This window comes from Orcinus orca, chromosome 9, assembly GCF_937001465.1.
Source record: "Orcinus orca chromosome 9, mOrcOrc1.1, whole genome shotgun sequence".
Lineage (NCBI taxonomy): Eukaryota > Metazoa > Chordata > Mammalia > Artiodactyla > Delphinidae > Orcinus > Orcinus orca.
Window position 1 is genome coordinate 54,591,918 of NC_064567.1, and position 26,639 is coordinate 54,618,556.

At 41.2% G+C, this 26,639-nt stretch overlaps 1 protein-coding gene across 6 annotated transcripts in view; it reads left to right on the top strand.

Annotated features, from left to right (window-relative positions):
- The window catches only part of CDK14 (cyclin dependent kinase 14), a 711,364-nt gene that overhangs the window by 555,476 nt on the left and 129,249 nt on the right, over positions 1-26,639 (top strand). For all 6 annotated transcript variants that reach the window (XM_049714769.1, XM_049714770.1, XM_033420532.2 and 3 more), the window contains one exon: positions 25,148-25,211. In XM_049714769.1, the coding sequence (XP_049570726.1) occupies positions 25,148-25,211 (64 nt within the window). The remainder of the gene's footprint in view (positions 1-25,147; positions 25,212-26,639) is intronic.

A 26,639-nucleotide genomic window follows, 5' to 3' on the forward strand; every position in this document is an offset into this window, starting at 1 on the left:
TGTATTATATTTTTATTAGCAACTTTTTTTTTCATTTGTGTTCAAGATGAAAAGAAAATGACTGGAATGAATCTCTTTTAGTTTGTTTCTGATGTATCTTTTAAAAAGCTTCTCAGCTCTTTCTGGACTGATATATAGCCTCTTAAGAAGAATTATTTCCTGCACAGTGAGAAGCTGCATCCCCTTAACTTATTCCCGTGGCCTCGGGAGCCTCTCACCATGATCTCGTCTAAGACCGATGCCATGTGGCAGTAAGGAAGAACTCTTTGGGGCATCGATATTTTAAGCCCTCGAAGTAGACATTTTTCATCTAATGAAACAACTGAATACTTCAAAAGTACTAACCCTGGTTTTTTGTTGCGAGTATGTGAACTGTGCTCTTTATTGATTTCCTTGTCCTGTTGAGGACACAATGTACTTTGTGAGGGTGTAGTTTTCACATCACAGCACCACCTTCTCACACAGGGGAAGACGATGTTCTCATCAGGCTTGTTCATTTATCAGCATGTGTGATTTACAATCTTCATAACAAAGGCCTTGTAGCTCCTGCTTCTCCATCATCGATTTTCTGTATTATAGTGACACAGAATTTCAATTTGATTTTTGTTGGTCCTAGTCATGGTTGTGGAGATCACCACATAATGTTGACTTCCACAGCTTCAGCAAGATATATAATCCTTCAGGGAAGATTTTTCAAAATAATCCTACTCTTGACAAGATGTACTCTCGTACTCTTGATGGAATTATAAATTGACGCATGATTCTACAGAATAAGTTAGAAAAAATGTTAAATATTCGTATTATTTGGCTTAGAAACAAGACTTCCTGGAGTTGCTAAATAGTCACAAGGACACAAAGATTTCCGAATAGAAAAGTCCGACAGTGAGGAAATAGATAAATATTTTCATCACTACTAATACTACCACTATTACTGTTAGCTAAACAAAGTGACATGGTAAGCATTTTTATGCATTATCTCACTAACTCTCACAATGTTGTGAAATCATGTTACTATTATCCCATAACTATAAAAGGAAAGTGTGTCTTAAAGAAGCTAATCAACCCATATAAATGATAATGGTGATGATAGTGGTGGCCCCTAACATTCACTGAGTGCCAGTGTGTGTCACATGGGACTCTAAGGACTTTACATGGATTACCTTAGTTAGTCTTCTTACCAAGAACCCAATGAGGTAGGTACTCTTTGTTATCACCATTTTACCAAAGAAGAAACTGAGGCACAGGGAAGTTAACTAACTAGAATAAAAGAAGTTAAGTTATAGCATTCAAAATATTTAAGTAGAGATTTGAGTACAGATAGATTGATTTTGGAGGTCCTAGTACCTACCAAGACCATGTGGTTGGTAAGTAAATGGTACACCAAGACCTAAACTCAGATCTGGTAGACAGTCTCTTAATCACTGAGCAGTATAGCTGATTAGTTAAGGTAATTCCATTTGATGGATTGTCTGGTAGAATGTGACGTGGTTATATACTTTTTTCAGAGCTAAATGGGGAAAAATAGAAAGCACGCAGAGGTTATCAAGGATAAGGAAGAAATGAGTTCACTCATCCTGTTAGGATTGCCCCCCGACAATTCCCCCAGCCACCTCCAGGATGTGATGGTGGCTCCCCAACCAGAAGAATGACTGAGTGGGGGTGGACAGTTTCATCCCAGAAGGAAGGATACAGCCTGAGCCTAGAACCTCGAAACAGGGTCATATTAAGTAAGGAGTGTAGACTTTGGATCCGGATACCCCTTTAAAATCCTGCCTCTTCTGTCTGCATGGTGAGGCCTTAGTCAAGTCTCTCAGTATCTCTAAGCCTCCGTTTCCTCATCTGTAACATGGAGGAATATGACCCACATGGAGGCTTTGTTGAGAGGATTAAATAAGGTGATTTCCAACATGTCCTGCACAAGAGGAGCACTTGACAATGGGACAGAGACCCTCCTTTCCCTCAGCCTTCAGCGGGCACTCTCCAAACACCTCTTCCTAGTAGCAGCCCCTGAATACTTCATGCTCTCATCTTGCATTCATACCCTCTGAAGTCTACAACCATGAACATTCCTTGTACTCAACCAACTAAGAGTTTTCTACCCTACCCTCACTTCAAACAAAGTCCAGCCTGGCCTCAAATGCAAATACTGTTGGGTAATTTTAAAGTAACTTAAGAATTGGGAATATGTGTTTTGAGGTATTTTGTTTGTCCACCTGTATCACCACTGGCATCATCTAAAATAAGCGAGGTCTTGGTTGAGTCTGAGTATTTTCAAAGTGTTTGTTTCTAACCTAGTAATAGAACTTTTCATAGTACATGTGAATAAGAGAATCAAAGTCTGTTTTATGTTATGAATACACCATAACAAAACTGAATTGCTTGGCACAGTTTGGATCTTTTAATTATGAAATCAATGACAGAAGAGCCAATTAAGGAAGAGATGTGTTTCTTCCAGGGGATTGTCTAAAGATGGAAAAGTATATTTTCAAAGGCATCTTGGGGAAACCTAGCTTGTCAGTTCAAGGAGGAGGTAGTTTAAGCCTTAGGCAGTGAATAAGCTAGTAGAGGACAGTGAGTTTTATGACTTAAGTCTCATTAAATTGCACTCATGTAAGCATGGTACCTGGAATGAGAAAGTGCTGAAAATGATGGTGATTTGACTTGGATTCAAGTCCGGTGCTTTAAGGGACGGTAGATGACCTTGATCATACGGCTGCTGCCTTCTTTTGACAAGGCTAGCAGGAGGAAGAAAGGCACAAATGGCTCTGTTTGTAAAGTACAGTGTAGTCTGAAAACGCATGTGCTGAGGACAATCTTGTGCAAGTAAGACTCTGAGCCAACTGCGTGTGCACTGTCTCTAAAGCGACGTAGGAAAATAAGAGCGGCAGTGAGTGTTTCCTTCCGCTTTTAATTTAATTTCACTTATACTAAAAGAATGAGTCCCTAGGACTCTTAGGCAGCAGCGCCATTGGCCAACATCCTCACTTTTTATCTTTCAAAAATGCCTATCCACCCTCAATCTCTGTTCCTCAGCTTGTTGCGCTGTGAGCCTATTTTAATCATAAGACACAGACAGAGGTGGCTGAATATTAGAAAATCTAGGTGAGCTCTTTGAAAGAACTAAGTTCCCTGCCTTTTTAGTGACTGTGATCATTAGAAGGCTTTGTGCTTTAGTTGGACTGGCCCTTTGCTCCTTTTGTTGACAGGCAGTCTTGCAAGGCTGTCCTTTGTCCCCTGTAACCTGTCAGCAGGAGAATGGGGCACAGCGGAGAGGGAATGATGAGAAGCTGCCTTCTTGAGAGAGGAGAGCTAAAGCAGCTGCTGACAGCTTCCCCTGTGTGAGGAGGCGACACATGTCAACATCGAGATCCCAAACTTTTGGGAAACTTTATCCTTTACTGAAAATAATAAACCATGATGGCAATATTTTATGATGTGTTGATCATCCAGAGTGAAAACAACTTCTCAAGAAATAACAAAACAGGATGGTCTTAGAGAAGCGTGGTGGAGGAGAGGAAGAGATACCATTGTTAGCCCAACCCCTGATTTATCTGGGTATCTTTAATCTCCGCTTTGTCCTTCACATGAGGATAAAATTTGTGGTCAGAGGTCATCATGAGTGTTTAAATTATTTTTACAGTATAATTTAATGGGAGGGAGCCCATTAGATCTCTAGAGTTCAGAGACCATCCCGTCTCCCCTCCCCACACCTACACCATTGGCTGTTTGGCCGTTGCAAATCACTCAACCTGTTTCAGACACCATTTGTATGTCTTTGTATAAATCAGGGATCCCCGTTTAGGGCTTTTATTCATTATACCACATTTCATATTCATAGGTGCTGAAGCCCCTCCCCCCAACCCCTCTGAACCCTGTAAACTCTTGGCCTACCAATCCCATCCTTTCCTGTTTAACTGTGGAGAAAACAGTAAATGTCAGTGTCTTCGTCATTACTGACTGCTGTGACAGAATACCATAGACTGGGGGACTTGCACAACAAAGGTTTACTTCACAGTTCTGGAGACTGGAGGTCCAAGATCAGGATGCCAGCATGGTCAGGTCTTGGTGAGGGCCCTTTTCCTGTTTATGTCTTTACATGGCCTTCCTTGGAGTGTGCGCATGGAGAGATCCTTTGTCTCCTCCTCTTTTTATAAGGACCTTAATCCCATCATGAAGCCCTCATCCTCCTGACCTAATATAATTCTAATTATCTCCCAAAGACTCAATCTCCAAATACCATCACATTGGGGGTTAGGGTTTCAACCTCTGAGTTTTGGGGGACACAAAGATTCAGTCCATAGCAATGAGTATTTGAAGAACACAGATTAAGGGGTGAAGAAGAATTAGGTGTATCTGCTTTAGCCTCAGTCTCTTGCCTGATTCACATATAACCCATAATGCACAACTGTCATAATTTCTAGTTATTGGAAAATAATAGGCTACGTATGTCCTTGATGCAGAAATGCGTTAAATATAATGTGAAGTTAATAAGATAGCTCACAATAATCTGGTACTAATGAAGCTAAATTAATACCAGTTTAGAATTTAAAATCAAGAATAACAGCGACTGAAAATTTACAACTAAGTCATTGTAACACTGATGAACCTTTAGCTCAGCGTTGTCCAGAGAATTGCAGAATCCCAGCTCTCTTGATGTGCCAGTGGTTGTCAGGGGCATCCAGAGTTGTCAGGACTTCATTGGCAGTCATACTTCCTGATAGAATACCTCATTTTCAACTCTAAGTAATTTACTAATTTTAGGTTATGAATACTAAAGTTTAACATCGGTATTCTATATACCAGTTCTTGACCCACTGAATCTGTTAGGAATAAGTAACCCCTTTTGTAGGGGAAAGTCTGTGGTATTTCATATCAATTGCCAAGAGAACATTGCTTTGGGATTGGGAATCTATTCTTTTTTTTTTGAGGAACAATTTCTCTTTTATTTTACTGTTTTTTTTCAACATCATTGTTTTGTGTGTGTATGTGTGTGTTAGTTTCTACTTTATAATGAAGTGAATCTATTCTTGATCAGGAAGGAGCAGGCCCGTGGGGCCCTGGATGACCTAGAGTTTATCATGAAGATTACCTTTATCAAGGACTATCTTTTCCATAATTGCATCCTAACTTCTAGCATGGTCGGTCCTTGGCAATAACAAGTTCACAATGACTTTTTATGAATAATATGTAATAACATACATATCTGTTGAAACTGTAACTGTATATATCTGAATAGTATATACACAGCTGCCAAAACTATAATAAAATACTGCATATGTAGGACATTCTATAGAACTATCTTGACCTAAATTTTTTAACAGCCTCTTTTTTTTGCCAGTAAACTTACCAGAGGTTTAGCTGTAACTCATACATTCCTGCATAGCCCATTCAAAGCTCTAAAAATAATAGCCTCTTTTTTTAGAACAGGTAAATGTATGGATTTCCTTTTGATAGGCAGGACCTGACCTACATATTCTCGATACAGACACAGCCCTTGCTCCTGCTACAGCTCGGGAGGCTCTAATGCTCTCCTTCGCCCACCGCTCCAGCACTGCAGACATAACACAGCGGAGGTGGCACCTCCTTTCAGTTTTCTCCACCTCCTCCAGGAGCTCCCCCTGCCCCGCCCCCAGTTCTGCCTCTCCGAAGTCCCATCCTCAGTGCAAGTAGGTGCCTCTGTGAAAGAAGAGATACAAAGGTTGTGAAGAGGAGAAAGAAAAGCCAAGCCTTTTCACCCACTGGAGACACCGTGAGGGCAACCTCTGGACCCCACCTTACTGTTGTGTTGCCCACCACCACCCCCATTAACCAGTGCAAAAGACACAGAGAAAACGATTCCCGTTTTTTTTGTTTTTTGGGTTTTCTTTTGCGGTACGCGGGCCTCTCACTGTTGTGGCCTGTCCCGTTGCGGAGCACAGGCTCCGGACGCGCAGGCTCAGCGGCCATGGCTCACGGGCCCAGCCGCTCCGCGGCACGTGGGATCTTCCCGGACCGGGGCACGAACCCGTGTTCCTTGCATTGGCAGGCGGACTCTCAACCACTGCGCCACCAGGGAAGCCCACGATTCCCTTTTTGACGACCCCTCACCTCTTCTGCTAGAGTGCTTGTCACTCCTCCCAAGTCAGAGCTCCCTTCCTCTTGGTTTCAGTCCCCATCCCAGCCTCTCCGTGGGCCTGGAAGCCTCGGACCAGCCTGGTCTTCCTCCTCTGGGCTGGCCTTGCTGCCCCACGCTAGAGCTTGGTGAGTCTTGGGGACAGGAGCCCTGTCCTGCTCCCTGGCCACCTCCATAGGAAGTGTTGTGATTTCCATGGTGGCTGCATTTTTATCGGAAGCCCCGTTGTGCAGAGTGGTTTGGCTCCGTAGTGCTATTTGGTTTGTTATGAATTCAACAGGCTTTTGTGCAGCAGCCAGGGGACTAACCACCATGTAGAGAATTGTTTCTTTGGGGAAATATATTGTGAGTCCCAAACAGTTCTCAAACTGTTGGAACACAACTCCATTGTAGGTGCCAGTGTTTTATTTTTGTATTATGGAATTTTATGGTGGTGAAAGGGTAATGAGATCACTGCTGAGCTTTCAACTTGCCATTTGTACGTAATGCAGTTTTCCTTCCTGAATCCTGGGCAGAAACTGATAACAACACAAATGTCTATCAATAAGAGAGTGGATGAATAATATTGTATTCACATAATAGTCACACAAGAGTTTGGATGAATCTTAGCAATATAACGTTAAGTGGGGAAAAAAATCTCAAAAGATTAGCTACAGCCCTATATCTTGTATAGAAATTTTTAAATAATTAAAATTAAAATGTTTTATAATCTTTATAAGGACAATAAAATTATATTTAAAAGGAAGGTAGAGTGATGAACATGGTTCAGAATGGAGCTTACGGCAGGTGGGGAGCAGGAGATGCTGGGTGATTGTATGGGGCCTGAGGATTTGACGTTGTTGTTTTTAAATAATCTAGCTCTTGTCTGGGGTGGTGAGCTCATGGGTGCTTATTATGCTAATATAAACAAAATTCTGTACACTACATCCAAAGAAAGAAAAAAATAATACATTATTTTTTTCTTTTTGGTTTGAGGGATAAGCACTTCCATTACTATTGTCGGATAGAATCGAATAAGAATAAATGACAATATCCGTTTTCTTAGTAAATAGCTCTGTGAGAGAATCATTCCTTGACTTTGCAACCAATCTCAGTACATCCAGTAGGTCAGCAGAAGCATGGCAGCACCTGCTGTGGGGAGAGGGGTCACGTAGCTAGTGAGATGGCCTGGCTGACCGCTGGGCTTCGGTCTTTGCTGGTCCTGCGTACGGAAGTTGTTTTAGGAGTCACCTGAGAGGAATTAACAGTCCTGTTAATTGCTCTGGCATCCAAGTGACAAGGTAGGAAGGGCACCAGACACAAATCCGGGTTGTGTCCTGGCTCTGTTCCTCTCTTCAAGGGCACCTAAGCAAGTGCCTTGCTTTGCAGTATGGTTTTCTCACCTGCAGAGTAGCCAATATTGCCCTATTTTACTGTGTTGATCACAACTCGTATGAAATAATAGGTGTAACATTACAAACTGTCAGGCAGCTTATGTGAAGTTATTGCTGCAAGTAGACTTACTTTCACAGTTTTTTTCTGTTTCCTTCATGTTTTATATGTATAAAATATCCACTTTGAGTGTCATTTAGAAATAATATTTTGTAAATGGTCATTTTACTCTGTAGTAGGCTGAATAACAAACATGAAAGACATTAGACCTTAATCCCTGAACCTGTAATTATACCTTATTTAGAAAATGGGTATTTTTTGCAGATGGGATTAAGTTAAGGACCTTGAAATGGGGAGATTATCCTGGATTATCCAGGAGGACCCTAAATGCAGTCATCAGTGTCCTTATAAGAGTGAGCCAGAAGGAGATTTGATGCAGAAGAGGAGAAGACAGCATGAAGACAGAGGCAGAAATGAGAGTGAAAAATGCCTTTAGCCACCAGAAGCTGGAAGGGGCAAGAAAGGGATTCTCCCCTAGAGCCTCCAGAGGGAGGTTAACCCTGCTGACAGTAACTTCAACCCAATGAATCTGATTTCTGACTTCTGACTTAAGACTCTCAAAAGGATTAAACTTCTGTTGTTTTAAGCCACCTAGTTTGGGGTTATTTGTTACAGCATCCACAGGAATCTAATACATTCACATTAACATGTTTTTGAAAATTATATAATTTTCTAAAACACTCTGAAGGATGTCCAAGTTTCATAATGTTATGAATTAGTTCAATAGCTTTGTCCTTCTTAATTTTAATGTAATAAAAATGAATATTTAAAATACTACATTTTTGAGGGCAGAAGTTATAGTTACACATTTTTCTGTCTCCCAATAATCAGTGCACTGCCTTGCACAGAGTAAATGCTCAGTAAATAGGAAAACTACTTTCATGCAAGAAAAAGAAGATGGCGATCAATCTGGGCATGTGTTATATGTCATATATGACACATATATTTGTCATCGAGTTTTAATTGGCCTCAAGTTTGCAGCCCAAGTAAAGAACATCAGTGGATGAATGGAGTATTTCTTTTATGATTATTATTATTCACATCCTGCCAGTTTTGAGAAATGATTTGAAGCCTCTTGCTGTAAGGGACACCTGGGGTATAAGACTGTAAAAGTAAGGACAGGAAAGCAGGTGCTGGTGGGCGAACTCTGACTTATAGAACGCTGAGCCAGTCCTCCACGCAAATCATTGTCATCTGTACTAGCTCCCGATATGAGATGCCCACCTCTCTTCCAAATGCTATCTGAACAAATAATCTTCCACAGGTACTCTGAATGAAGGTGTACCTGTAGTGATTACTTCCCACCTACTGCTTGCTCTTTTTTGGTTGAAAAATCCAGTTAGAATGACTTCTTTAAATGCAGTGCTTCTGAAACTTAAGTATGTGTATGAATCACCCAGGGTTTGTGTTGAATTATAAATTCTGATTCATCAGGTTGGGAGTGGGCCCTGAGCTTCTTTCTGTAGGTGATGCTGATGCTGCTAGTTTATGGACCACACTTCGAACAGCAAGGCTCCATCCAGCATCTAGTGTTCCTACCTCCAAGTGCCTCTCCCTGGGTGTCCTTCTTTTTTTGCTTTTTGTACCACTGCTTCAGGCAGCCAGCCTAGTTCTGCTGCATTTGCTTGGCAACATCGCCCCCTCCAGCCTCAGCAGCCTCCACCCTCAGGCTCCTGAACAACGTGCAGGGACATTTCCATCCCTGTGGCTCCCACAGCGGGGAGCTGGCAGTCTGAAGCCCTGTCAGAATAACATCACTCAGTGAAAAGAAGAGAGAAGCCGTTGAGATGCGAGTGAAATCAATGAGGGAGTCAGTGTTTAGAGAGACAGGGAATAGAAACGGTAGGAGGAAAGGGAGAGGGAAAAGAAGGAAGATTTTGTTGGAGGGAAACATTTTAAATGAGCTGCTTTCACTGCAGAATTTTCCAGTTAAGAGCGTTTCGTGGAGTAGTTTCCAATATAGTTTCTAGGTATCCTCTAATTTCTATAACAGCCAACTGCTTGTTTTGTTCATTCATCTACTGAAAATCTTTTGTAGCCCTCTGGACCCAGGCTGAAGACTTAAAAAAAAAAAAAATCTATATACCGTCTAACTAAACTGAGGGCCTCTGAGAGAGGGCCTAGTTAGATGGGGCCAGTCAGCGAGCCCAACCCTTGCTGTGACATTAGAATCACTGGGAGGTTTGGAAAATTCCGCATACCTAGCCTGCACCTTGAACCAATTAAATCAGAACTTTGAGGTGGGTCCCAGTCTTTAGTATTCTTTTTTATCTGTATTTTTTTCATGCTTCCCAAATGCTTCCCACTTGGCAGCCAAGCACCACTCAGCCAGACCTTTATCTTCTAGCCGGTGAACTGATCTCACTTTAAATAAAACGCTTAAGAGCTGTCCTTTATGTATTTGGGTTCCTTCTCATCTAAAGCTTTGTCATGTTGAAAACTCTGCAGGATATTTTGGAAACACCATCTTTTTCAATCCAGCAACTTCAGTTGAGCAGCTGATTAAATAGTCAAGCAGCTTTCTGAAGCCCCAGCAGCTTTTCATTTTCTTGGTCCAGTGGCTCCTCCTGCTGGCCTGTCCTAGGTAAAGCTCCCTGCTCTGCAGAATCTCACTGCAGGTTATGCTGCTCTAACCCAGAATCACACAGCATGTTAAAGCAGCTTTTCTAATCGCACATTCAACTTGTATGTCGTTGGCCTTTGCCAAAAATGAAGTCCTAACACGCTAACCCCTTATCCGGTGGCACTTTAGGTAAGGCCTAAGGCGTGATGGAGGAAAGGAACTGTATATACGTGTGTGTGTGTGTATGCACAGACATACACACATAATACACACACACCATATACATGCATATATTTTGCTTATCTTGCTACTAGAAAATATTCTGATATCAGCCATTGATTGTGCTGGTTCCCTGCAAAATAACTGCCATTGATATATACTTTGGATAGAAAATGGGGAAGGAAAGCTTTCATCCATACCTTCTCTACCCCCTTTCATATATATACCCTTTTCCTTATCAACTCATTTCTCCCTATCTGCCCCATAAGTTATAATTACGGCCAAATACAAATGAAGGTAGATGTAAATGCATGACCTCATCTTATGGCCCAAACTCTTGGTCATAGTGTTACATCAGACTTTCACTGCACACGACCCTTGTGTATAGGGAGACAGAAGTTGATTCTTATTATATCTGGATGCAAAATGTGGTGCAGCCCAGCCTTTCATCTGATGAAGCCTCATGAGGCTGTCTACTCCATTTTATACAGCTCTTGTCATTAGTATGCCCTTCTTTGTCTTTTACTAGTATCTTACCCCATTGGCTCTCAGCACAGCATAAACCAGCCCCCCTCAGCATTGCAGTTACTTGATCTATGACGTCCCAAACTGTTTCTTTCTCAAGGGTGAACATTTCCAGTTCACCTCATGGGACACGGGTCCACCACTTCCTGACCTTTCTGGGTACATCCCTTATTTATTTTTGTTCCTCTTCACAGGTAGCACCTGGTGCTGGTGCAACAATCCAGATGGGCTCTGACTAGTGTATAGTATGATTCAAGGGTGAAATTGGTATTCGTTGTGTACTGCTGCATAACAATATTACCGCAAACTTAGTGACTGAATGCACACTTACCATCTCACAATTGCTGTGGGTCAGGAGTCCAGGCCTGGCTCAGCTGGGTGCTCTGCTTCAGGGTCTTCCAGGGCTCCAGTCAAGGTGTCAGCTGGGCCTGCAGTCTTATGTGAGGGTCTCCTGGGGAAGGCTTTGCCCCCACGCTCATGTGGTTGTGGACAACATTCAGCTTCTGGCAGGCTGCTGGACAGAGGGCCTCAGGTCCCTGCTGGCTGTTGGCTGAGGCCGCCTTGAGTTCCATGTCCTGCAGCCCTCCTCATGTGACTGCTTGCTTCCTCAAAGCCAGCGAGGGAGAGAGCCTCCTAGCAAAATGGGAGTCAGCATCTCACACAATGTAATCACAGAAGTGGCATCTCATCACTTTGTCTGTATTCTGTTGGTGAGAAGCAAGTCACTGGTCCCATCCACACTCAAGGGGAAGGGCATGAACACCAGGAGTCAGGGATTAAGGGGCCACCTTCAAGTCAGCCCACCCCCATCTTTCATTTCCACTGGATGGTCTCATGGAATTTGTACTCAGCTAAAAGCCTTGGATCTTTTTTTATACAAATTGTTGCCTTCCAGGTCTTCCCATCTTGAACAATTAATTAGTAGAACCTAAATACTGGACTTTATGTTTATTGCTATTGGGTTTCCCTGTTAGGTTCAGCCAGTTGTTCCTACCTGATTAAATATTTTTTAATAGAAGAGATATTACGTATCACTTCTATTTTGTGTCACCTGAGAATGTAAGATATTTTTCTATGTCTTCCTTTAAGTCCCTGATGAAAATGCCAGAGAGGTTGGAATTGGCACTGGGTGTGTGTGTGTCTGTGTGTGTGTGTGCACGCACACGCACGCGTTGGACTAGAGAGAGAGAATTAAAAAAAAAACAAAACACCTTGCTCCTAATGCTTAGAATCTCCTTCTAGAGACTGGTTAGTTGGCTGTGAATCATTTAACACCATCTGAGCCACATTCTCTGATCCTCCTGGGAGCGTAATAGCACAGCACTTAAGAACGTAGTCTCTCCAATCAAACCAACCTGATTTTGAATTCCAGCTCCACCCACTTGATAAATTATTTTTCTAGGGGGCGCACAAGCAGGGTAAGAGTTAGGAAGTTCTGCTTTCTCCCTGGCTCATCTTTGAAGTTTACACCAGAGCAGAGTGTGTAACATCCAAGCTGAGTTCTGCTGAGCTTCTTCACAAGTTTCATATAGGACTTCTCACCGAGGAACCAGAAAAAAATCTTCAAGAACCTAAAGTAGCACAGCTCTGAAGCAATCATGATTTGAGAGACGTTGTATGTGTGGACTTTCAGAGTGTCAGTTTCAAAATCATGGAAGTTACTTGGTTGTTCTCCATTTCCTTAGAGCCATTGCTAAGTCAGTTTGAAATCATCAACACTACAGTAGAGCTCCCAGCTCAGAAAACAGAAAACTCCAAGCTGGGAACCCAGCACGTTCCATCCCCATCATTTCATTAGTATAGATGTGTGTGAGCTGGGTTTATCCACACTCGATAGGCCAGAATCCCCCTGCGCTAGAGTCTCTGTTAGAGACCTCCCTGACTTCTGGATGCAGGAAAGCTATTAGGATTCCTTGTTCTACTTCAACCACAGGCGTTGTTCAAGGAAAGCCCAGGGACTCATTTTTAGCAGCCCTGGGGCCTGTGCAAAAGCAAAGACTAGCAAATGTGAGAATTAGTGGAACTATTAATAATTTGGAAGGGCAAGTCAATGTTTCTGACAGACACTAATTCTTGAACTCTGAGCTCTGGAAGTTTAGAATTCACTTTTCTTCTGTTATTTGCTGTCTCAGCAGAGAGGCCCTCTTTTTCTCAGCATCTTCCTCTGCCCATCATAGGGGCTGAAATGATGGGTGGGATTTATGCTGTACCTGTGAGCACATAGGTAAGACCAGAAGAGTAAGTTTGAGATCATTAAATTATAGTTCCTCAGAGTCAGATAGTATAAACCTCTACTGAGAAGGTGAGATAGTCCCTTGTTTTTCTTTTTTTTTTCTTTTTTTTGGTCACACTGTACACTTTTTATTTTTTTTTAGAGAAACAAAGTGAACAGTTTTATTTACGACACTATTTACAGTCACCTTTCAGCATCTTAATATTCTAAGGTAGTATATAATGATTTACATAATTTCTCTCTATAACATCATAATTTGCTTCAAAAATCTTGATTCCAGAAGAAAATTCTTATTACTTAACATGAATCCCTATAATATTTATTATAAAACTGCCAATTCTACTATTAATAATAGAGTAATAAAGTCAGTAATATGTCTGTGTAATAATATGCAGTGAATAACAGTTTATCTTGTCATCAACTTAATAAAGTCCGAACATTCCCAAAGCAACCAGAATTTTGAGAATTACAGAGTCTGGATATCAATGCTTGCAATTGCCCAGGTGTTCGCTAGAAAGCTAGTACAAACTGGCACTAACATTTTTAAGTGACTTTGGGAATCACTTTTACATATAAAAAATTCAATTAAAAAAATAAAAATATATGGTATTCCAAGCATTGTTCCTTATAATATTTCAACTTGTTGCATTGATTAAAATATAACCTGAGACAGAGTAAAACTGTGTTCAGCAATTTCCAGAAATACATATAGTATCCATACATATGAAAAGACCCACCTCAATAAAACAAAATAATATTTAATATTTCAACATTCAGAAGTATATGAATGCATTAGAAAATGTCTTTAAAAGCTACATAATAAACTAGTAATTAACTCAGGAGAGGGATCTAGCTTTGATTAAGGTCAAAGGTGAATTTTTAATTTCTGTTGATTTTTTTTTCAGAGATCAAATATATATACATATTTTTTTAGACAGTAAATATACTCTATGTTTGCTTCTTTCCAATAGAATACATTTGATCACTTTTTTTTTATACAGCAGGTTCTTATTAGTCATCCATTTTATACACATCAGTATATACATGTCAATCCCAATCGCCCAATTCATCACACCACCACCACCACCCCCCGCCGCTTCCCCCCTTGGTGTCCATATGTTTGTCCTCTACATCTGTGTCTCAACTTCTGCCCTGAAAACTGGTTCATCTGTACCATTTTTCTAGGTTCCACGTATATGCGTTAATATACGATATTTGTTTTTCTCTTTCTGATTTACTTCACTCTGTATGACAGTCTGTAGATCCATCCACGTCTCAACAAATGACCCAATTTCGTTCCTTTTTATGACTGAGTAATATTCCATTGTATATATAAACCATAACTTCTTTATCCATGCGTCTGTCGATGGGCATTTAGGTTGCTTCCATGACCTGCCTATTGTAAATAGTGCTGCAATGAACATTGGGGTGCATGTGTCTTTTGGAATTGTGGTTTTCTCTGGGTATATGCCCAGTAGTGGGATTGCTGGGTCATATGGTAATTCTATTTTTAGTTTTTTAAGGAACCTCCATGCTGTTCTCCATAGTGGCTGTATCAATTTACATTCCAACCAACAGTGCAAGAGGGTTCCCTTTTCTCCACACCCTCTCCAGCATTTGTTGCTTGTAGATTTTCTGATGAAGCCCATTCTAACTGGTGTGACGTGATACCTCATTGTAGTTTTGATTTGCATTTCTCTAATAATTAGTGATGTTGAGCATTCTTTCATGTGTTTGTTGGCAGTCTGTATATCTTCTTTGGAGAAATGTCTATTTAGGTCTTCTGCCCATTTTTGGATTGGGTAATATGTTTTTTTAATATTGAGCTGCATGAGCTGTTTATATATTTTGGAGATTAATCCTTTGTTCATTGATTCGTTTGGAAATGTTTTTTCCCATTCTGAAGGTTGTCTTTTCATCTTCTTTATGGTTTCCTTTGCTGTGCAAAAGCTTTTAAGTTTCATTAAGTCCCATTTGTTTATTTTTGTTTTTATTTCCATTACTCTAGGAGATGGATCAAAAAAGATGTTGCTGTGATTTATGTCAAAGAGTGTTCTTCCTATGTCTTCCTCTAAGAGTTTATAGTGCCCGGTCTTACATTTAGGTCTTTAATACATTTTGAGTTTATTTTTGTGTATGGTGTTAGGGAGTGTTCTAATGTCATTCTTTTTTTTTTTTTTGTGGTACGCGGGCCTCTCACCACTGTGGCCTCTCCCGTTGTGGAGCACAGGCTCTGGACGTGCAGGCTCAGTGGCCATGGCTCACGGGCCCAGCCACTCTGTGGCATGCAGGATCCTCCTGGACGAGGGCACGAACCCGTGTCCCCTGCATCGGCAGGTGGACTCTTAAAAACTGCGCCACCAGGGAAGCCCTAATTTCATTCTTTTACATGTAGCTGTCCAGTTTTTCCAGGACCACTTATTGAAGAGACTGTCTTTTCTCCATTGCATATCCTTGCCTCGTTTATCATAGATTAGTTGACCATAGGTGCATGGGTTTACCTCTGGGCTTTCTATCTTGTTCAGTTGATACATGTTTCTGTTTCTGTGCCAGTACCATATTGTATTGATTACTGTAGCTTTGTAGTATAGTCTTAAGTCAGGGAGTCTGATTCCTCCAGCTCCTTTTTTTTCCCTCAAGACTGCTTTGGCTATTCGGGGTCTTTTGTGTCTCCATACAAATTTTAAGATTTTTTGTTCTAGTTCCATAAAAAATGCCATTGGTAATTTGATAGGGATTGCACTGAATCTGTGGATTGCTTTGAGTAGTATAGTCATTTTCACAATATTGATTCTTCCAATCCAAGAATATGGTATATCTCTCCATCTGTTGGTATCCTCTTTAATTTCTTTCATCAATGTCTTATAGTTTTCTGCATAAAGGTCTTTTGTCTCCCTAGGTAGGTTTATTCCTAGGTACTTTATTCTTTTTGTTGCAATGGTAAATGGGAGTGTTTCCTTAATTTGTCTTTCAGATATTTCATCATTAGTTTATAGGAATGCAAGAGATTTCTGTGCATTAATTTTGTATCCTGCAACTTTACCAAATTCATTGATTAGCTCTAGTAGTTTTCTGGTGGCATCTTTAGGATTCTCTAGTATAGTATCATGTCATCTGCAAACAGTGACAGTTTTACTTCTTCTTTTCCAATTTGTATTCCTTTTATTTCTTTTTCTTCTCTGATTGCTGTGGCTAGGACTTCCAAAACTATGTTGAATAATAGTAGTGAGAGTGGACGTCCTTGTCTTGTTCCTGATCTTAGAGGAAATGCTTTCAGTTTTTCACCATTGAGAATGATGTTTGCTGTGGGTTTGTCATATATGGCCTTTATTATGTTGAGGTACGTTCCCTCTATGCCCACTTTCTGGAGAGTTTTTATCATAAATGGGTGTTGAATTTGTCAAAAGCTTTTTCTGCATCTATTGAGATAATCATATGGATTTTATTCTTCAATTTGTTAATATGGTGTATCACGTTGATTGAATTGTGTATACTGAAGAATCCTTGCATCCTTGGGTTAAATCCCACTTGATCATGGTATATGGCCCTTTTAATGTGTTGTTGTATTCCGTTTGCTAGTATTTTGTTGAGGATTTTTGAGTCTATATTCATCAGTGATATTGGTCTGTAATTTTCTTTTTTTGTAGTATCTTTGTCTGGTTTTGGTGTCAGGGTGATGGTGGCCTCATAGAATGACTTTGGGAGTGTTCCTTCCTCCGCAAGATTTTGGATGAGTTTGAGAAGGATGGGTGTTAGCTCTTCTCTAAATGTTTCATACAATTCACCTGTGAAGCCATCTGATCCTTGACCTTTGTTTTTTGGAAGATTTTTAATCACAGTTTCAATTTCATTACTTGTGATGGGTCTGTTCATATTTTCTATTTCTTCCTGGTTCAGTCTTGGAAGGTTATACCTTTCTAAGAATTCCATTTCTTCCAGGTTGTCCATTTTATTGGCATAGAGTTGCTTGTAGTAGTCTCTTAGGATGCTTTGCATTTCTGCAGTGTCTGTTGTAGCTTCTCCTTTTTCATTTCTAATTTTATTGATTTGAGTCCTCTCCCTCTTTTTCTTGATGAGTCTGGCTAATGGTTTATCAATTTTGTTTATCTTCTCAAAGAACCAGCTTTTAGTTTTACTGTTCTTTGCTATTGTTTTCTTTGTTTCTATATTTCATTTATTTCTGCTCTGATCTTTATGATTTCTTTCCTTCTACTAACTTTTGGTTTTGTTTGTTCTTCTTTCTCTGGTTCCTTTAGGTGTAAGATTAGATTATTTATTTGAGATTTTTCTTGTTTCTTGAGGTAGGCTTATATAGCTACAAACTTCCTTCTTAGAACTGCTTTTGCTGCATCCCATAGGTTTTGGATTGTCGTGTTTTCATTGTCATTTGTCTCTAGGTATTTTTTGGTTTCCTCTTTGATTTCTTCAGTGATCTCTTGGTTATTCAGTAACGTAGTGTTTAGGCACCATGTGTTTGTGTTTTTTACATTTTTTCTCCTCAAATTCATTTCTGATTCATAGCATTGCGGTCAGAAAAGATGCTTGATATGATTTCAATTTTCTTAAATTTACTGAGGCTTCATTTGTGACCTAAGATGTGATCTATCCTGGAGAATGTTCCGTGTGCCCTTGAGAAGAAAGTGTAATCTGCTGTTTTTGGATGGAATGTCCTATAAATATCAATTAAATCTTTTGGTCTATTGTGTCATTTAAAGCTTCTGTTTCCTTATTTATTTTCATTTTGGATGATCTGTCCATTGGTGTACGTGAGGTGTTAAAGTCCGCCACTATTATTGTGTTACCGTTGATTTCCTCTTTTATAGCTGTTAGCAGTTGCCTTATGTATTGAGGTGCTCCTATGTTGGGTGTATATATATTTGTAATTGTTTTATCTTCTTCTTGGATTGATCCCTTGATCATTATGTAGTGTCCTTCCTTGTCTCTTGTAACATTCTTTTTTTTAAAGTCCATTTTATCTGATATGAGTATTGCTACTCCAGCTCTCTTTTGATTTCCATATGCATGGAATATCTTTTTCCATCCCCTCACTTTCAGTCTGTATGTGTCCCTAGGTCTGAAATGGGTCTCTTGTAGGCAGCATATATATGGGTCTTGTTTTTGTATCCCGTTCAGCAAGCCTGTGTCTTTTGGTTGGAGTATTTAATCCATTCACTTTTTAGGTAATTATCGATATGTATGTTCCTATGGCCATTTTCTTAATTGTTTTGGGTTTGTTTTTGTAAGTCCTTTTCTTCTCTTGTGTTTCCCACTTAGAGAAGTTCCTTTAGTATTTGCTGTAGAGCTGGTTTGGTGGTGCTGAATTCTCTTAGCTTTTGCTTGTCTGTAAAGCTTTTGATTTCTCCATCGAATCTGAATGAGATCCTTGCCTGGTAAAGTAATCTTGGTTGTAGGTTCTTCCCTTTCATCATTTTAAGTATATCATGCCACTCCCTTCTGACTTGTAGAGTTTCTGCTGAGAAATCAGCTGTTAACCTTATGGGAGTTCCCTTGTATGTTATTTGTCGTTTTTCCCTTGTTGCTTTCAATAATTTTTCTTTGTCTTTAATTTTTGCCAATTTGATTACTATGTGTCTCAGCATGTTTCTCCTTGGGTTTATCCTGTATGGGACCCGCTGTGCTTCCTGGACTTGAGTGGCTATTTCCTTTCCCATGTTAGGGAAGTTTTTGACTATAATCTCTTCAAATATTTTCTCTGGTCCTTTCTCTCTTTCTTCACCTTCTGGGACCCCTATAATGCGAATGTTGTTGCGTTTAATGTTGTCCCCAAGGTCTCTTAGGCTCTCTTCATTTCTTTTCATTCTTTTTTCTTTATTCTGTTCTGCAGCAGTGAATTCCACCATTCTGTCTTCCAGGTCACTTATCTGTTCTCTGCCTCAGTTATTCTGCTATTGATTCCTTCTAGTGTAGTTTTCATTTCAGTTATTATATTGTTCATCTATGTTTGTTTGTTCCTTAATTCTTCTAGGTCTTTGTTAAACATTTCTTGCATCTTCTCGATCTTTGTCTCCATTCTTTTTCCGAGGTCCTGGGTCATCTTCACTATCATTATTCCGAATTCTTTTTCTGGAAGGTTGCCTATCTCCATTTCATTTAGTTGTTTTTCTGGGGTTTTATCTCGTTCCTTCATCTGGTACATAGCCCTCTGCCTTTTCATCTTGTCTATCTATCTGTGAATGTGGTTTTTGTTCCACAGGCTGCAGGATTGTAATTCTTCTTGCTTCTGCTGTCTGTCTTCTGGTGGATTAGGCTATCTAAGAGGCTTGTGCAGGTTTCCTGATGGGAAGGACTGGTGGCAAGTAGAGCTGGGTGTTGCTCTGGTGGGCAGAGCTCAGTAAAACTTTAATCCGCTTGACTGCTGATGAGTGGGGCTGGGTTCTCTCCCTGTTGGTTGTTTGGCCTGTGGGCTCTTTGGTGGGGCTAACGGCAGATTCTGGGAGGGCTCACGCCAAGGAGTACTTCCCAGAACTTCTGCTGCCAGTGTCCTTGTCTCCATGGTGAGCCACAGCCACCCCCCCGCCTCTGCAGAAGACCCTCCAACACTAGCAGGTAGGTCTGGTTCAGTCTCCCCTGGGTTCACTGCTCCTACCTCTGGGTCCCATGCGCACACTGCTTTGTGTGTGCCTTCAAGAGTGGAGTCTCTGTTTCCCCCAGTCCTTTCCAAGTCCTGCAGTCAAATCCCTCTAGCCTTCAAAGTCTGATTCTCTTGAAATTCCTCCTCCCATTGCTGAACCCCCAGGTTGGGAAGCCTGATGTAGAGCTCCGAACCTTCACACTAGTGGGTGGACTTCTGTGGTATAAGTGTTCTCCAGTCTGTGCATCACCCACCCAGCAGTTATGGGATTTGATTTTGCTGTGATTGCACCTCTCCTACCATCTCATTGAGGCTTCTCCTTTGTCTTTGGATGTGGGGTATCTTTTTTGGTGAGTTCCAGTGTCTTCCTGTCAGTGATTTCCAGCAGCTAGTTGTGATTCTGGTGTTCTCACAAGAGGGAATGAAATCACGTCCTTCTACTCTGCCATCTTGGTTCAGGCTCCCCTTGTTTTTCTTAACAGATGCTAAAAGTTCAGGAAATCACAGAGACACCCTTTGGGAACTGTATACATGTCAATATAGGGAAGGGAGACCATTTTGGAGCTGCTGTTTTGGTATTTGCTTTCTACAAATGTATATACGCTAAATGTTTTTCTTGATCTTAAATCCCTCTCCCAGGATCCATATCTGTATTTCCATCTGTCCTTTAAAGGCCCTTTGTCTTGACCTGCAGGTATTTCTAACATTTAATAGGCCCAGAACTAAACTCATTGCCCTCAGCTCCCAAACGTGCATTCTTGATTTCAGCTTTCTTGTTCCCTATGGACTGGCTCTTAAACAGTAAGAAATGCATTTTACATCATGACTCACAATGCACACATACATATGTACATGCACAGATATAACATGAAGAAAAGTTGAATAAAATGTTGCTTCATAAAAACAACATGCATCTTTACTGTGTCTGTTACCCTCTGACATCTTCTCTTGGATTTCATCTTTTGAAAAATGCTGATATGAACACTCTAAATGAAATTTACTGTCCTCCAGTGGGTCATGTGACCTGCAGTTTGTGACAACTTGAAAGAGAGATAAAATGCAGTCAGTCTTCATGCATTCAGTATCTGGCCCTAGCCTCCCATCCCATAACCCAGCCAACAATAAAGCCCACGAAACTTCGCGCTGTTACCCAGACACACCATTCATTCGTTCCTTCATTCATTCAACATTTACTGTGTGCATGTTTGGTACCAGGCACATGGTAGGCGCTAGGGATCCAGAGATAAATGTCATGGTCTCTACTTGGAGGTCCATGGTCCGGTGGAGAGACAGATGAGTGATCTAACGCTTATGAGGCAGTGAGTGGTCCTATAATGGAAGTCTGCACAAAGCCCTCAAAGAACACAGAGATCATAGCAGGTAACTTGGACCAGAGTCCAGGAAGTCTTTCAGGAAAAGGTGACCCATGAAGCTAGAAACAGAGGTAGGAGTTAACCTGGCCAGTGGAGACAGGGCATTCCAGAAGAGGAAACCACCTTGGGAAGGCATGGGGTCAGGAGCATCATGACAACTTAAACAATGGAGTTTTTTGTTTTTGCGGTACGCGGCCTCTCAGTGTTGTGGCCTCTCCCGTTGCGGAGCACAGGCTCTGGACACGCAGGCCCAGCGTCCATGGCTCACGGGCCCAGCCGCTCCGTGGCATGTGGGATCCTCCCGGACTGGGGCACGAACTCGTGTCCCCTACGTCGGCAGGCAGACGCCCAACCACCGTGCCACCAGGGAAGCCCGGAAAGCTCTTTTGATCGGAGAATGGCGAGGGATAAGCTCCGCGGGCAGGGTTGCTTTATAGGGCGGGGCAGCGGGGGGGGGGGGGGAGGCGGAGCTCTCGAGGGGTGGGCGGGGCTGCACGGCTCAGGCTCCAGATCATCGCGGTGCTGGGCGCAGCCTCTCTGCACACAGCCCGCCACCGCCATCTTGAATCGCGTCATTCCATGCTCGGCGCTTCTGCGCACGGTCCCGAGCCGGGACCGAGGTGTCGGCAGGGCGGTTCTGCACCAGGAACTTTGGGCCGAAGGGATGGTGTGAGGCCTCTGCCCGTGGCTCCCGGTGAGCAAGTGAAACTAGACGAAGCGCCAAGGCGAAGAAAAAAGGTTAGACTTTATTTCATTACCTAGATACTATTTTTATTCCCTGGGAATTGTTAATGGGCTCTGCCGGTGACAGTTACATCTTTAGGGCACTTTACAGTTTACTGTTACATTTATTTTATATTTTTTTTGCGGTATGCGGGCGTCTCTCTGCTGTGGCCTCTCCCGTTGCGGAGCACAGGCTCCAGACGCGCAGGCTCAGCGGCCATGGCTCACGGGCCCAGCCGCTCCGTGGCACGTGGGATCTTCCCGGACCGGGGCACGAACCCGTGTCCCCTGCATCGGCAGGCAGACTCTCAACCACTGCGCCACCAGGGAAGCCCAAGATTATTTTAATATAGCCTTTCCTTATAACCAGAATACTCAGCTGTCCCTCCCCTTGGGGGCCCCCCCCCCCACTTTCTTTACTTGGCCAACCATCAGTCTGTGTTCCGTCTCCCACTGAAAGATCCTCTCCTTGGCAGCTTTTCCCCACCCCAGGTAGCCTCAAGCACACCCTGCTTTGGGCTCTTGCCCCCTTCTCCTCACACTTCTGAGAGAGCTCTTCTTATGTCGAAGGCAGCTCATCACCGTCCCACTCCTCTGTCTCACCAGAGTAGGAGCGAGCGCCTCAAGGCAGAGCCCAGTCTCATCCTTCTGTCTTCTGTGATGAACACAGTAAATGTTAACTGAGTGCAGAGATGAACCAGCAAAGGGACAGGGAGACATACAAGCCACGGGCACAGGTTTAAGGCGAAGCAGCTTAAATGAACACATAGAGGACTTTTTTGCATATCACAGCATGTTGTTTCAAGACTGAGGGTGACCTCAGATATTAGAAGCCTGCTTATTTACAGATATGGGGACCACACTTTAAATGTTGAGGCACACATTTTACATGTTGAGATGTAATTATCTTCTGCACTGTTTTTTTGTTTTTTGGGGGTTTTTTTGCAAAAGATTATTTTTGACTTTTAGAGAGTACCTCTTTTTCCTTCTAACTTCAAAGTATCTTGGTAGTGGAATTTCTTAGTTATTAATACAAAGGAAAATCTGACATCAGAGGCAATACACACCCACTTTCCCTAGTGCACAAGTAGCCTATCCTCTCTAAGCATACATTTAACCCAAATTGCCTTTCCCAAAAAGGCTTTTACAGGAAGCAACATTGACTTCTAATTTTTCTTTTCCTTTTTTGCCTACTTTGTTTCCTGTGCAAATGGCCCAGGAGTTGTTGACAGGAGAATAATTTGAGGTGTGGAATCTCATCAGTCAATGCTATAATAACTCAAAAAAAGTCTGATGTATTTTTTCTTTGCAGGTAATTTTTATGGGATGGCCATAGTATTTGATAATTACTTTGAAACAGAACACTGGATCTGGATGAGGGTAGTGCCTTTGAAAAAGCTTTGTTAACATAAACATTGTAGAAACAGGTACAGTCAGGGTATCAGTCATACTTTTACTAGGAGTGAGAGAACAAGTTTCACGTTCTGGCTGGACTTTTCATTGTTTATAAAACCTTAGAGGGTCTATTTCATATGTGATGGATTTGTCATGATCAAGATGTGATTTTGAGCTGAGAGTTTCTCCCTTTAGTTGCTAAAGTTTAATACTGTCAAACCCCTTTGTCCTTCATGCAGAATTCAGTGGGAGCTCAAAAGAGGAGCATCCCCCAGATGAGCTGTGTGCTGCCCGCACACCTGACTGTCTCCCTCTCTTGAAATAATGATCAGAATTAGTGGAAAGAAAGGAGGACATGCCTTTTGCAGAGACACTGTTGTCACAGTTGTTTATATCAGGCTTGTCTTTGTCTCTTTTCCTATCTTACAACTCTTGGAGCCCTCTCTCACCTATCGCCTTGCATCCCTACCTAGCCCATCAATAGTGTGACCTTGTTTATGTAGATCTGCCTGTTAATGTTAATTAGTGCTTGCAAGAACTGTATTGTCTGATCCCCTGAACACTGTGTTCACACCCAGTGTTTCAGTGAATTCCGTGTCTCAGTGAGGAACGTAATACATGTGTTTATTAACCCTGATTCGCAGGAGCAGGAAGCAGTGAGTGAGTCACTTGCTGTATGTGTGCCCCGCCTTGCCTTCACAGCCCTGTACCCGCTAGGAAGTCTATGCATAAAGAGCCAGAGCTCTGTATTTCCTTATTGCCTGGTAGTATCTGCTAATCCTCAGAGATGAGTGAATAGGTGTCATTTCCCCCCATGATGTCTGCCATTCCTCCAGCTTTGCCAGCTTCTGGCTTTATCTCTTCCCCTTTCTAACTCATTTGACTGTCATATTGGTCCATCGTAGTCTGAGTTACAGCATTTGGCACTGACCCCCAGATCAGGGAATCCCTATGGAAAAAGTGGGTGGGCTGGATTCTCCTCCATTGCCGGCACCTCCTTGACCTGACCCCATTTTCTGTGGGTGCTTTGAATAGTATCTGATCCTTACATAGTGCTTACTGCATACCAGGTAGTATTCTCACACAGATGAAAAAGGTGCTGTTATCATCATCCCTAGTTTACAAAGGAGGAAATTGAAGCTCGATGAAGTCCCATGGCTAGTAAGTAGGGGATCAGAGGAGTCTGTCTCCATGATCTGGGCTCTTAAACCTTTCATCTCCACTGTTCTCCATCAGTGATTTACCATGATCATTGAGTATAATAGCAATAGATGATGGAACTGAAAATTCGAATAAAGTGTGCTCGTTATACGTGAATCGGAATTGCCTTTTAATGCCTTTGACCAGATCAAACATTGTGGGGATAGAAAAGTAGATGCGGAAAGAAGCTGGAAGTATGGATAGAGAGAGACAGTGTAGGGAGAACAGTATTTGGGGATGAGGAAACTATATATCATGTGACTAGAGATGTTAACTCTAACAAATAGTATGGCCAGTGAAGAATGTGAGCATCCCAAGCTGTCTGTTCTGCTTCTTTGAAACATTCTGATGCCCAGACAGAGGATGTGGGGGAAGAAATGACAGAATTCTTAGAACTGTTAAATGATGACACGTCTGATACTAGAGTGAAGGATAAAAGCTCATGAAAGAATCATGAGGGACACATACATACTTTATTCAGTTCCATGAAGATGACAGCTCATTCTTTGAGTCGTAAGCCTGCTTACTAAGTTTGGAGTTGATAAAATGCAGCAGATTTAACTTGTCTTACCGCATTCAGCTGCATTTGTTAAAACACAGACATTCAACTTGGGTGGCTCTTTAGCTGGGTTTGTTTTACTGAAATAAAATCCCTGGCACACGATAATGGGGAAAAAAATCCAGAGTTTCATCATATGCGGTGTACTGTTTTCTGCACTGGAGAATCTTGAGTGCTTTGGAAATAATAAGTCTGTTTCCACAATTTCCTGCTCTCCACTAGGTTCTTGGAACGCCAAATGAGGACACGTGGCCTGGAGTTCATTCTTTACCACATTTTAAGCCAGGTATGTTTCACTAATTACAAATGACTAAGTGCTTCTGCTGTGAAAAGGGTGAATATATAAATATTCCCCCTCGAGCTAATATATTACCTGGGAAAATTCTGGTTACTTTTGCCATTGTGTATTCAACCTCTTATTGGAGTTGTCCTTTGGTTTTCACAGTTTATTTGTTGGCAAAGATAGACTGAATGACAACCCTCGTGAGAGTTTTCCACCCTATGTTCTTCGTTTGATTTGACTGGCTAATCTTGAAGTAACCTTTCATTTCATCATCAGTTAGACTAGCATCCATGTCTATAAAGACAAACTTTAAATCAAGCTACTATAATCCATCTGTGTGACTTCTAGTAATAATACTAGGGAAAGTATTACATTGTAAAAAGGAAAAATCATATTTTTATTTATTTTTTAAAACTCTAGTAATACATGATCAATTAATTTGAGTTTAAACATATAGAATGTTCTGTATGTTCAACATTCCATCTTTTTTAATGTTAAATATTTAAACCCCTAAACCAGAAAATCTGAGGGAAAATGCAGAACTTTTATATAAAATAAGTTGTCACTTTTTTCTTACCAGTAGGTGGCAGTCAAGAAACTCTCAGTTTTAATAATTATGCTTAATGGAAGAAGAATCTCAAAATGGGCTATTTAATTTTTATAGGAGGGATGAAAGGTTTGGAATTTAATAAAAATTAGTGGAATGAATTATTGTAAAATAATCTTTTTGTTTTTTCTTCTTTTCTTGTTCACAAAACATGGATTATAAAATGCAGACCTACCATTAAATTACTGAAACGGATTTTATGGAAGATCTAATAGTCCATTATTTTATGAGGGAAAAGAGCTATGAATAATTACTGTTACAGGATCCAAGTATATTCTTTTTCTCCCCTTCCTGTCTTTTGGGGGACCATCAGGAATAAGTTATCAATCCCAAAGAATGACTGGGTTTAGAAACTATTGTTACTCTTAATATTTTTCTTCTGAAAGTACACCATGTGCTGAGAATTCTTTTATTTTCTTTGGCTGCCCCAAGGACCCTTTGCACTTTTACTGAAAATTCTAAATAACTTCTATGTTATGAAAGACTATAGATACTTAATTTAAGATGGATTTTTTTTCTTTTTCTTTTTTTTTAACTAAACAAGAAGCATCCTCTAAGTGCTCTCACTAATGGATTTTAAGTGAGAACACAGCTCTTTATAAACGTTCCAGGTGTGGGTTCATAAAGAAGCCTAACTTCCTCATGTTAATATCTAAAATCTTAAGTTCTAGGGAAATAAAGCAGAGGAGAATGTGAAAAGGGTGTAAATGAATAAAGTTGATGCAGAAAGGAACAATTAAGATAGTCATTTGGCTCACCAAGTTTCTAGAGGAGAAAACATGGAGTATTTGGTTTATTTTGGTGTGAATAGAATTTATCTTAAT